General features: G+C 45.5%; 1 protein-coding gene across 3 annotated transcripts in view; it reads left to right on the top strand.

Annotated features, from left to right (window-relative positions):
- arid1aa (AT rich interactive domain 1Aa (SWI-like)) overlaps window positions 1-12096 on the top strand; it is a 37022-nt gene that overhangs the window by 16925 nt on the left and 8001 nt on the right. Inside the window, exons 5-15 of one of the 3 annotated variants that reach the window (XM_048260282.1) lie at window positions 2876-3116; window positions 3948-4037; window positions 4370-4537; window positions 6105-6432; window positions 7469-7611; window positions 7900-8003; window positions 8228-8434; window positions 8575-8779; window positions 10207-10339; window positions 10749-10921; window positions 11179-11323. In XM_048260282.1, the coding sequence (XP_048116239.1) occupies window positions 2876-3116; window positions 3948-4037; window positions 4370-4537; window positions 6105-6432; window positions 7469-7611; window positions 7900-8003; window positions 8228-8434; window positions 8575-8779; window positions 10207-10339; window positions 10749-10921; window positions 11179-11323 (1937 nt within the window). Of the gene's footprint in view, window positions 1-2875; window positions 3117-3947; window positions 4038-4369; window positions 4538-6104; window positions 6433-7468; window positions 7612-7899; window positions 8004-8224; window positions 8435-8574; window positions 8780-10206; window positions 10340-10748; window positions 10922-11178; window positions 11324-12096 lie in introns of all 3 variants that reach the window. The other 2 variants (XM_048260283.1, XM_048260281.1) reach the window with 2 other exon arrangements.

The raw sequence follows: 12096 nt of genomic DNA, 5'->3' as shown, positions 1-12096 counted from the left end.
TGAACGGTGGAATAAGAATTTTGAAGGAGTAGGTGAACATTTTGGGGAGGAGGAAGCCCTGCTGAAATAGACGTTCATATTATGCCAGGCTTTGTTGAATTTCGCTTTCCTGAACAAACTGTTGTTCAAGCCTGTGACTTAGAGAGCCCATTTAGAGCCCAAATGGTATCTTGTTGTTGCTTTAGAAAGTGATGTTAATTGATTGTAATAAATGAAAGGAAAGGGCCAGTTTGAATGGTACTGCTGTTTTTTGTCTTATTTGCTTAATCTATTTGTTTGGCTTTTCCATATAACAATGTGGAGTTTTAGAGAGCACCAACGCATTCTTAGACTTGGACTTAAATGTAGGATTGCTTAAGCGGTAAAGTAGAGAGTAAACATGAAGGTTGGCCACACCCTGGCATCACGGGGTTTTAGGTGATTTATGACCCGGGATGGTTGTGGGATAGGAGGGGACGCTAATAAGATTTTCTTTTGTAGAAATGCCGGCAGCCAGGGAGCCTGGGTTCTGCTGTCCTGTGCGTGCATGTGTGAGTGTTTTTTTTTTTTATTTTATTTTTTACATGCCTTGAGCTCAGCTGTGTGTGTGTTGACAGATGGGGCAGTCGTGCCTGCTGAATCAGCACGCGTGCGGCTCAACCACTGTAGCCATGGCAACGAGAGAGACGCTTTTTCCCCCCCTTTTTTTCCTGGATGAGATAAATAAGGACGGGAGCCTGAGGGGGGGGTGTGTGTGTGTCTCCGTCTCTCTGTGTGTGCGTAAAACGACCCAGCGGGAAGTGTGTCAAGCAGTTTCCCAGAGAGGGAGGGAGAGTGAGTGATTGTATGAGTTTATGTGAGTGAGTGAAAGTGCTTGGTTAGAAAGAAAAGTGACTGGATTGTGTTGGTCCTGAGGAAGCCAGGCTAGCCGACTCCTCAGAGAGGCAGGCCTTTTGCCAAATACTCCCCTCTACTTCAGAAATGTTACTATTAGCAGTTATTATTAGTGATAGTATTTTGTTTTGCTCTGGGCTGCTTTGAAGAGATAACACCCCACCCAACATGAGTATGTGTGCTGAGGGTCAGGATCCATTTCAAATCCACCTGGTATTTAGGCCTAAATGAATGATACTCTGATTTGAAGGATTTATGTTGTGATATGGATTTTATGCAGTTTTATTATCATTTTTGACCCCTATTTCAACATTTTTACCCCTTTCCCACATTTTTGCCATTTGTGTTCAACCCTGTCTGAAGAGCCCTGCTCAAAGTGCCCTGTTTGTGTGCCATTTACTTTACAAACACCAGCATATTGCACAATGGCATTGCTTCAGCATTTTGGTAACAACAGGTCCCAAGCTTGCGGCATAAAAGCACGCTCGTTCTTCAGTCGTGAGTGGGGACGTGGTCCAGAAAATTGAAGTGGTTTTATTCAACAAGCTTCCCTAGACAACATGAAAGGAAGAGTTTTGAACAGCTCATTCTCGTCTCACTGAATCACATGTTTCCAAACCAAGGCAGCCCATAAACAAACAACTGGGTTTTGTTACTTCTGTGTTTTTGCATCAGTCGCCACTTGTGTGTCGTCTCTGTTATTTGCCCTGTTGTGCGTAGTGTGGTTTTATAGTAGAGCTTTGCATGCCGACTCTGCTGAGAGACAGCGGAGAGAGGGCGAGACCGAGCAGACAGTTGTTTTTAATGTGCAGCGTGCTAAAGCACCATCTGGCATCACATTGATTAGTTGTCAATATTTATCTGTCTTGCCTCGACTGTCTTCTGGCTCCTCTGTACTCTGAATGGAACCTCATTGGGACTAGTGCTGTGTTCTTAGTGAATGGAACCTCATTGGGACTAGTGCTGTGTCCTTTGGGAAGAGGGCTCTGAATGGAACCTCATTGGGACTAGTGCTGTGTTCTTAGTGAATGGAACCTCATTGGGACTAGTGCTGTGTTCTTAGTGAATGGAACCTCATTGGGACTAGTGCTGTGTTCTTAGTGAATGGAACCTCATTGGGACTAGTGCTGTGTCCTTTGGGAAGTGAGCCTGGAGAGGAATAGTAGTACACATGACATCCTGAAATCATAGCAACATTGAATTTTGAGTCAAACATGTTAAGAGGAAGGGAATCAAATCACAGGAGCTTTAATTACTTATTTATTTTGTGATATTTGATCATTCAATGTTCTAAAGCAACACTATATCTATGGGGTTAAAAAAACAAGTCTTAACTGGGCTGTTAGGCTAACAGTCCTTGCAAGGTTTTCATTTTTTTTTTTTTTATCTTGGAAATGGCACTAGTTCCATGATGTTCTAAGTAAATTGTATACAAAAATTGTCTAAACCTGTGAGTGTTTTGGACTGAATGTTACATCTTCCACTTTGTAATCAACACTGGTCTGAATGTTACATCTTCCACTTTGTAATCAACATTGGTCTGAATGTTACATCTTCCACTTTGTAATCAACACTGGTCTGAATGTTACATCTTCCACTTTGTAATCAACACTGGTCTGAATGTTACATCTTCCACTTTGTAATCAACATTGGTCTGAATGTTACATCTTCCACTTTGTAATCAACACTGGTCTGAATGTTACATCTTCCACTTTGTAATCAACATTGGTCTGAATGTTACATCTTCCACTTTGTAATCAACACTGGTCTGAGGTGTTCTCTCCATCGGTGTCTATTGTGGTGACTGTGGTCCCACTCTTCCTTTTTATTCTCCATTATTTCCTTACTCTCCCTCCTTCCCCCTTTCTTTCTATGTCCCCCTCACCCTCCTCAGTTTACGGTTTCTCCCACACTGAGCAGGATCACCTTTGCCACATCATGTCATCTGTTGGGTGAAATGAACCTGTGTCTAATCCCAGCTGTCCCTCTCCGTTTGCTGCAGGATCTGTCGGGGTCCATTGACGACCTGCCCACGGGCGCAGAGAGCGCGCTCAGTCCCGGCGTGAGCACCTCGGGCGTGTCGAGCAGCCAGGGCGAGCAGAGCAACCCGGCGCAGTCGCCCTTCTCCCCCCACACCTCGCCACACCTGCCGGGCATCCGAGGGCCCTCACCCTCCCCTGTGGGCTCGCCAGCCAGCGCCACCGCCTCCCGCTCGGGGCCGCTCTCCCCCGCAACCATGCCAGGTAGGACTGGCCAGTCCACACACACACACACACACACAAAATCTGTTTTGGTGCACCTCTCTTCTACTGAAGTGAGTTATATTGGTACAAAGACAAAGCACCCTATTTGTTTGTATAATGGGGTATTATAGCTGCAATGAGGCTCACACACGCACACACACAAACACACATTCTGATCTTTGCTTAAAGGTTGTATCTGCGATTTCAGGGCCAAAAAAGGCCCAAACATAAATGATCATCATTCATCTTTCCTAACGATCCGCTAGCTGCCTGCCACATAAGCAGGCTGTCAAAAAACGCGTCTCTGTAGGCAGCCTAGGCTCTGAGATCTGTACACAAAAACAATTGCTCCCAACATGTGTTGGCAACCACTCAAAGGCAAAATAAAGTGTTCCAACCAATAACCGACGAGTTGCACGTTTAGGAGAGTTTCAATTGCACGGGAGGGAGGGGGAGGGAGTGGCGAGCTAGCTCTCTGTTTTGTTTCAACATCAACAGAAGTGACGTTACCCCGCAATCACTGATACAACCTTTAATACCTTCCCTTCACTTTCTCTTCTCTTCCCTTCCCCTAACTGTGGGTTCAGTTGTGAGTCTGTATTTCCGAAAGAGCCTCTCATACAAATCTCTCTGTAGATGCCGTCCTATTTTGTCTTATCCAAGCAATGAAATGTGTGGACTGTCTAATGTACAGAGAAAGACCTTATATAGTGTGGACTATTAGTGTAGAGTGCTAGTACAGCAATGCGTTCTCTAGTCCAGCTGTAGAAATGTTTGTTTGGTTTGTGATGAGGGGGGATGACATGATGTTCTTACGTCATTGCTTCACAGGAAACCAGATGCCCCCACGACCCCCCAGTGTGCAGTCGGACGGGATCCTGCATCCCTCCATGAACCAGTCTGCCATGGCCCAGGAGAGAGGTGATTGACCACCCTAGACACTCTAATGGCGGCAATGCTCGCTAGTGTTATTGTACAGTTTAACAGTTGCCCATATTACAGCCACTGACGAATGCAGAGCAGGTGCAGAACCATTTTTGGCCAAATAATACCTTATTGGTGCTGTGCAGAATCCATCACTGAAGATTCCATTTCTTCATGGTGTTCCTCAACTATGCCTAGAATACTCTTCTGTGTATAAAGTGTATTATATACATCAGAGCTCATTTTGACCTTTGTGTGTCAGTGAAGAACAAGATTGATTAAATTTTCGGTCTGTTTTTGACTTGTCGGACGACCTCTCCTCCCTCTAGGTTTCCTGCAGAGGAACCCTCAGATGCCCTACGGTTCGCCCCAGTCGGGCTCTGCCTTATCGCCCCGACAGTCCTCGGGAGCCCAGATGCATCCTGGGATGGGGCCCTATCAGCAGAACAACTCCATGGGGAACTTTGGGCCTCAGGGTGGCCAGTATGGCCCTCAAGGTAGGACCCTGTGCTTGACCTCAGTGAGCGCAGGAGATGTTGGCCTGTTTGTGCCTCTTTTCTGCTGTGAAATGGGATCCAGTGGAAGACACAGTTATGATGGAGATTTTTGTGAAGAAATTGGTGCACCTTATTTGTAATCTAACAGATAGCAATATGGTGTTTTTTTTGGGTTCTCCCTGAAAATACAGGCATTTTGGTTAGAACTTAAACAAGCTCTCACAGATATACTTGTGACCAATATCATAGATGAGAAACGGGTCCCAGATTGAATTGATTTTTCTCTGGTGACGAAAGGCTTTGGGACTTAACAGGAAGAGCCAACTCAAGCTAGAAATCAAGACAGAAGAAATCAAGATGTTCAAGTTCAGCTAATCACGGTGTAGCTTCTGCTCTAGCTGTATGAGATTTGTGGGACTCTTTTATCATTTAGTTATGTTTAGCATGCTCTCTATTAAGCCAAATATCTCATACTTTATTAGATGGTTTCAGTAGCCCAGTTATAGTGATGGAAGGCTAGTTTATAAGTAGACTAATGAATAGAAGTCATTGACACGATCTCTGACTTGAAGTAAATCTAAAGCCTTGTTTGGTATTGAGTAAGGGGATGTGAGGTTGACTGTGAAGCTGTTCTGCCCTGAGGAGACTGTGCCAGTTAGAGCTACTGGAGAGAGGGATTTCGTTATAGTTGATGCAGCCTCGAAATCCGTTTTCATGGATAATTATTGCGGAATTATATAAGTCTGGAGAAATGAGAAACCGTCTTGTGTTGTGTTTTACACCAAGGACAAGTTTTCTGTCCACAATTCTGTTGGACTGTGGGCTATTTGGGGTGAAAGTGCAACTTTTTGATTTTCTGCGAAACAAGCGGCCCTCCAGACAGCTTCTCAGCCCTCCTGTCTGAGCCAGGGCCCAGTAGATTGCACTGCAGCTATTTTTAGTCTCAGAGAAAAGACGGTGCTGACGTAGCCAGGCTCACATCAGCCTGCCTGCTTTCTTGCCTTGCCTAGCCTGCTGCTGGGTCTGCTCGCTGTGGGAGAGCCAGAGCTAGTGCTAGCCTCTGCTTGTTTCCTTGCTTGCTCACTCGCTCACCCACCCACCAACCCAAGAGCCTGCAAAGAGAAGCCAGATAGACGCCCGCATCGGGCAGTGAGTCTACAGGCCGTCCCCGTCACAGGCTCAGACGTGCTAAAGGCCTAGTCACTTTTAGATGAAATCAAGACGTGTTCATCTACGTGGCCAAAGTAGAGTTTACCATATTTTTAAAGAACTGTGACATGTTAAGTATGATAATGATGTGTTCTACATCCAGAATGGGCTAAATGATTTTGATGTGATGGATAAGGAGGGCTGTCTCTTGGATTTGGATTTCACGGCTTTCTGAGGAGTAAATGTTTTAAGGTTGAATTTGGAAACAAGACCTAATTTATTCACTCCTAACCAGATTTTTTAGTTCCTTTTTTGTGTTTTGATGACGTCATCTGCTTTGATACAATTTATGTAGCCTTGTTGTCTGTACTATGTTGTGGCATCAATGATAGGCTTCCGGTCTTTCCTATCATCACAGGTTACCCCCGGCAACCTGGATATGGTGGCATGCCCAATGCCAACTACCCTGGTGGCCCTGGCATGGGTGGATCAATGAACCCCATGCCAGGCCAAGGAGGAGGTCCTCCCTATGGAGGTATGCCCCCTGGAAGGATGCCACCGGGGCAGATGGGTGTCCGACCCCCCTATGGACCTAACATGGGCCCCAACATGGGCAACATGCCCCCTCAGGTGGGCTCTGGAATGTGCCCGCCTCCGGGCCTCAACAGGAAGCCACCTGATGCAGCCGCAGCAGCAGCAGCTGCCGCTGCCATGCAGCATGGCGCCACCAACTCCATACACAACAGGTACAGTACACATTTATGATATCAACCAACTCGTACGTATACAACAGTACAGTACAATCTATAACTTAACTTTATATACAACAGTATAGTACAAACCATAACCTAGCTCTATATACAACAGGAAGAGCATGTATTTAAAGATATAATGTAACTCCATACACATGATACAGATTGGCTGCAGTCTTATTCGCATTAGATATAGAGCCCATTGGTCATGTGAACATTCACCTCAAATACAGCTTATTTTAATGAAAGAACCATCTCCATACTAATGATGTACACCACGTACTGTGTACACCCCATCGCTCACCAATCTGCTCATTTCTCAGTCAAGTCTGTTAACCATATAGTGTGTTTTCCAACACCCATTGGAACCTGAGGTGCATTCAGATTGTTTGCAAGTTCACGCTTGTGAATGGTCTGAGGAGGTAATACCCTGCAATCATCCATGGACTTTGGATGAAGAGTTACTGTTAAAATTAAACAATTTGGAATGTTGGAAATAAAAAATAATAACGATTTGGAACACAAATACTTTCAAATTTAGCAGTTCAGACAAAACATGTTCGGCACCTCTATTCAAAGAACTTGAATGCACCTCAGCGTTCTCTTTTGCAGGTGTATTTAGTGCTATTCTTGCGTCTCGCAGGTTTTTGCTGTCCTTTGGAGGAACTATGCTGGAGAGAGGGTAGACCAGGGCCAGGCATGCTTGAAGCACGCACAGGCAGGAGCAGAGCAGAACAGCACTGAACTGTATTGAAGTGAATTGTATTTGCGCACCATTTAAGTGTTGAGAGCAACTTGAGAAAGGATGGAGCTCCCTTATAGCACTCAGACTCCTGTTCTCTGAGCAGTTATATTTACAGAATTCTGATGGTGTGTTGTGTCCTCAGGTGAACTTGTAATAAGTAATGGCTAGGAAGTTAAAAGTTTCAGTAATATGCACTGAGCGTGATTAAAACCTGAGATTAGGTAGTTCAGCCTGAAGTCCCAGAGTCGAAAGATGGTTTATTATGATTGGTGTCTTCTCTCACAGGCTGCCTGGTTACCCCAACATGTCGCCGGGCATGATGGGAAGTGGTCCTCCCTATGGCCCCTCCATGAACAGCATGCCTGGCATGATGAACGCCCAGGGCCCCCCTTTCCCCATGGGCGGGAACATGGCCAATAACAGCAGTGGTAAGATCCGCATTTGTGACTTGAGTCAGACGGCATAACGTTGGAAATAACAGCACGATTACCTCGAGACATTGTGTACATTGTATCCTTAAGACGTCTTTTAGAGAAATACACCTGTCCATGATTTCGGTCTTCACCATCTTGATCATGTTGGTAGCCATCAGTGGTCTTTTTTTGCATAAAGTAAAGATTTTATTTGAGATGTAACCATAATTTTCTGAAGGTACAGGCAGAACAGTGAGCTCTGCTGTGCTGGGCGTGACTTCATTTCTCTCTGTCTGTCTCCAGGAATGGCTCCCAGCCCGGAGTTTGGCCTCGATGGAAAAATGAACCAGGCCCAGAAGATGAACAACAAGGTGGAAGGAACCCCCAAGACAGAGACCAAGTCCAAGGTTGGTGCTTTCATGACAAGTCAGCACAACCAGTTATGTTAGACATGCCATAGATATTAAACCTTCTGTAGCAATGTAGTACATTTACTATAAGGCGATCCACGTACTAGGGCATCAATTCATAGCTCCATAGTTGTAAATACTGAGAGATGTTTGCATATACTTGGCCCTGATCTCCATCTTGTGTCCTCGCATTCCCTGGGACATGCCCGTTGTCTTAGAAGTCCAGCTCATCGACGACGACCAACGAGAAGATCACGTGTCTGTACGAGATGGGCCCTGAACCGGAGAGGAAAATGTGGGTGGACCGCTACCTAGCCTTCATCGAGGAGAAGGCCATGGGCATGAACAACCTGCCCGCCGTAGGCCGCAAGCCCCTCGACCTCTTCCGTCTCTACATCTCTGTAAAGGAGATTGGAGGCCTCACACAGGTTCGGGGACCATTCTGGAACACTCAATTCTCTTTGAACTTTCCACCGTTTGTAGGAAGGAGAGTGACAACTTTTCAAGTTTTTGAAGCACTGCTGGTTATTCAGCTCTCCCCTCACACCTTTTTTTCTTCTCGTCACAGGTAAACAAGAACAAGAAGTGGCGTGAGCTGGCCACCAACCTGAACGTGGGTACCTCCAGCAGTGCTGCCAGCTCGCTGAAGAAGCAGTATATCCAGTGTCTGTATGCCTTCGAGTGCAAGATTGAGCGCGGAGAGGAACCGCCGCCAGAGTTCTTCAACACCGACAGCAAGAAGAACCAGGCAAAGGTCCAGCCGCCCTCGCCTGGTGAGTGACGTCTGCCCGCTAAGATTTCTGTGTGTGTGTGTGTGTGTGTGTGTGTGTGTGCGCGCGCACCAGAGAAGTCTAAGTCGAGTCTCAAGTCTTTGAGCTCGAGTCCAAGTCAAGTCTCAAGTCTCTGGCCATCTAATCTGTCCCTAACACTATTATACTATTGTTAAACTATTGTGAAATATTATGATTTCAAAGCATGTCCTGTAGCTACCATCCAAATGTACAGTACAGTATCAAAATCAGTTGTAGGATAACGTTTTGGGGTCTACTGCAATGCAATCTGAAGAAACACAACTTAAGATCTCTGTTTCAATAAAAAAACAAATCAATAGTGTTTTGCTTGTCACTTATAAAATCTGCATGATACAGCTGGCATGTGTAGTGTTCTGGGGGGGATATGGCCCTACACTAATACTGCAACGTTTCTATATTTTTTTTTAATTAAAATGTGGGCAGCCAAGAGTGGACGTTAACTTGTGACAGGACAAATATCACTCATACTGGAGCTAGCTTAATTTTGTTTACATCCTGAACTTACATTGGGTCTCATTTTTCACCAGGTCAGAGCTAGGGGATGTGTTCAGTAGCAGAAGATTAGACTATACAATGTCCTAAGTCTGTCACATCATATGGCCAACTATAAAGATGCAATCTCCCTGTTTCCAAGGATTAGCACTACACTTTGCGATGCAGCTTGTTACCTGTAACGATATAGACTCTTTCACATTAGTCAGTGACCAACCTATCTGGGTGTGTTTTGAGATGCCTGATGAAATTGGACATTGTTGAACCGGCATAATTTATCCTGGTGCTACACACCTTGCATGTAGCTGTTCGCTTATTTTCACTATGCACGGTTATTGTAACGGAAAGTAATGATAAAATGCTCAACTCCGGGAGGACTTGTTGTCACCATGGTCAATGCATTTTTGACCTGTGAGTGGGCGCACATAGCGCATGCGATACGTTGCATTATGGCAAAGGGGACATGCAGCGTCGTCATACGTTTCCCAAAGTATTTGCACCAATAAAATACAATAGAAGTACCTCAATACATTTAGATAAAAAAAGAAACCATTGCATAAAATACAGGTTGTTCTCGAAGCTCGAGTCCGAGTCAAGTATGAAGTCTTTTGAGGTGCAGTCGCAAGTTAAGTCTGAAGTCACTGTTTTTGCGACTTAATTACGACTCGAGTCTGAGTCTGCGTGCTTGTGTCAGTCCCATGCAAGGGGTTGCTTGTACCTCTCAACTTTGTATGAAATTTGAAACCTGTGTCGTTACAAAGCCGCACAAGACATTTAGTCATATTTGGAAGGCTGAGTGACTTGTATCTGTGTGTGTGTGTGTGTGTGTGTGTGTGTGTGTGTGTGCATGTTCTTTGTCCCGCTCTGCTAACTCTCTTCTCTTCCTTGTGTTGTAGCCGGCTCTGGATCCCTGCAGGGTCCCCAGACCCCCCAGTCCACCAGCAGCTCCATGGCGGAGTCGGGGGACCTGAAGCCCCCCACCCCGGCCTCCACCCCCCACACCCAGATGCCACCTATGCCTGGCGGCAGGTGTGTCACTTGGACCTCTAGTCCATCTTCTTGGGTTTCAGAAATCACTTATGTAGCGCAAACTCTTCCATTATGGTATTTTTTGAGTATCAGAGCTGTAAAACAGGATGTAATCATGCTGTGTATGTCAATTTGCAATATTCTCCCAAGATTGTTGTGTTTAGTGGAGTTAACTTGAGGTTTTTCGAAGTAACTGAAAGCAGCGATGTGTTTTTTTTTTTTTTTTTCTCTACCGAAATTTGTTTACCGTTCCACAGTATGGTAACCATAATCCCAGGCTGCAATTCCACTATATTCATGGATGCAATTTTTAAGTTGTGCAGAAGGGTAGCTAGCATCAGCAGCCACACTGTTCTAGCTGTGTGTGTGTGTGTGTTCTGGGTGATGTCTTACCCCTGCTGTCTCGTAGGAGCAGTGTGAACCTTCAGGACCCATTCGCTGATGGCAGTGACCCAGCCTTCTCCAGGAGGAACGCCATGACGCCCAACTCGGGCTACCAGCCTGGCATGGGCACCCCTGAGATGGCCAGCCGCATGGGGCCCTACGAGCCCAACAAGGACCCCTTCGGTGGCATGCGAAAAGGTAATGCAGCAGCAGCAACACCACAAAGTCAATCGTGGATATCAGGGTAGATGGAGCTGCTGTTCTTAAGTGAATGGGAAATAATTGGGAAGCACAGCATCAATCACTTGCAGGGTATCAGCACCATGATTGCAGTCATTAAGTCCATGTATATCATCAGTGGCCCTCTTTAAATAGATAAATGGAATTGAATTACCAGTCACGGCGCTCCTTCAGGCGTTTTCCCCTGATGCTAAAGTTTGTGTGTTTTCCTCCAGTGGGAGAGCAGTTTATTCCCTCTGGCCAAGGCCCTAACAGCGGTATTGGGGAATCCTACAACCGCGGCCCTCCAGGTCCCTTGGGCAGCATGCCCCCTATGGGGCAGAGGCAGCAGTACCCCTACGGCCCGGGCTACGACAGAAGGTAAGACCCCTGACCTGCTCTCAGGCCAAACTGGCTGGACAGTGTCATAAATAGATTCAATGTTAACTATTAAAACTCTTGTCAGGGAAGATGTGCAGTAAAGTGTCTGTCTCTGAAGCATCATTATGAAGGTCAAGACTGTTATTATTTTGCACAAGATAGTGAAGTGTTGAGTATCTGATCCATATAATCACAATAATTTATTTATGGTAAGTGGCAGAGTAAATTGTAGGGACCATTTGAAACCCTCGATCGTGACGTGTTTATTCACTCTGATGGAAAAAAAGCAGTTCTGAATGAGGTTGAGACTGATGGCTCGAAAAGTCTCCCCAAATGTCACTGGATAGGAATGTCCGGTTACATTCGCTAGGCCAGCGTAAAAAGTACTGTGCTGTAAATACAACTTAGTGTGAGCTGATGGCCAATAGGTAGAAATAAATAGTAGACACTTTTGCCAGGTGGGACCATAATAAAAAGGTGATGACATGTTTAAACACTTTGGATGGCCCCAGTGTGGAAGGGGTGGCAGATCTAGGCCTTGAAAAATGGAACCATTAAAGAACAATTGAAGCAAGTTAACGATCGCATCAGAAATCCATTAGGTCGTAATTGGAAAATGTCCCTCCTCACAATGCCTGAGATGAAGATGGCAAATCAAGGGTCCACATTTTATTGCCGACAGGCTGTAAAGGAGGGAGAAGGGGGAACCAATTGAATTGTCCAGGTGCTAGTGGGAATAGCAGCCAGCGGTTCTCAATAGCTGTTTTTCCCAT

The sequence above is a fragment of the Alosa alosa genome, chromosome 13 (assembly GCF_017589495.1).
Source record: "Alosa alosa isolate M-15738 ecotype Scorff River chromosome 13, AALO_Geno_1.1, whole genome shotgun sequence".
Lineage (NCBI taxonomy): Eukaryota > Metazoa > Chordata > Actinopteri > Clupeiformes > Clupeidae > Alosa > Alosa alosa.
The sequence above is the reverse complement of the archived record's forward strand: the minus strand, read 5'-3'. Positions and strand labels throughout refer to the sequence as shown.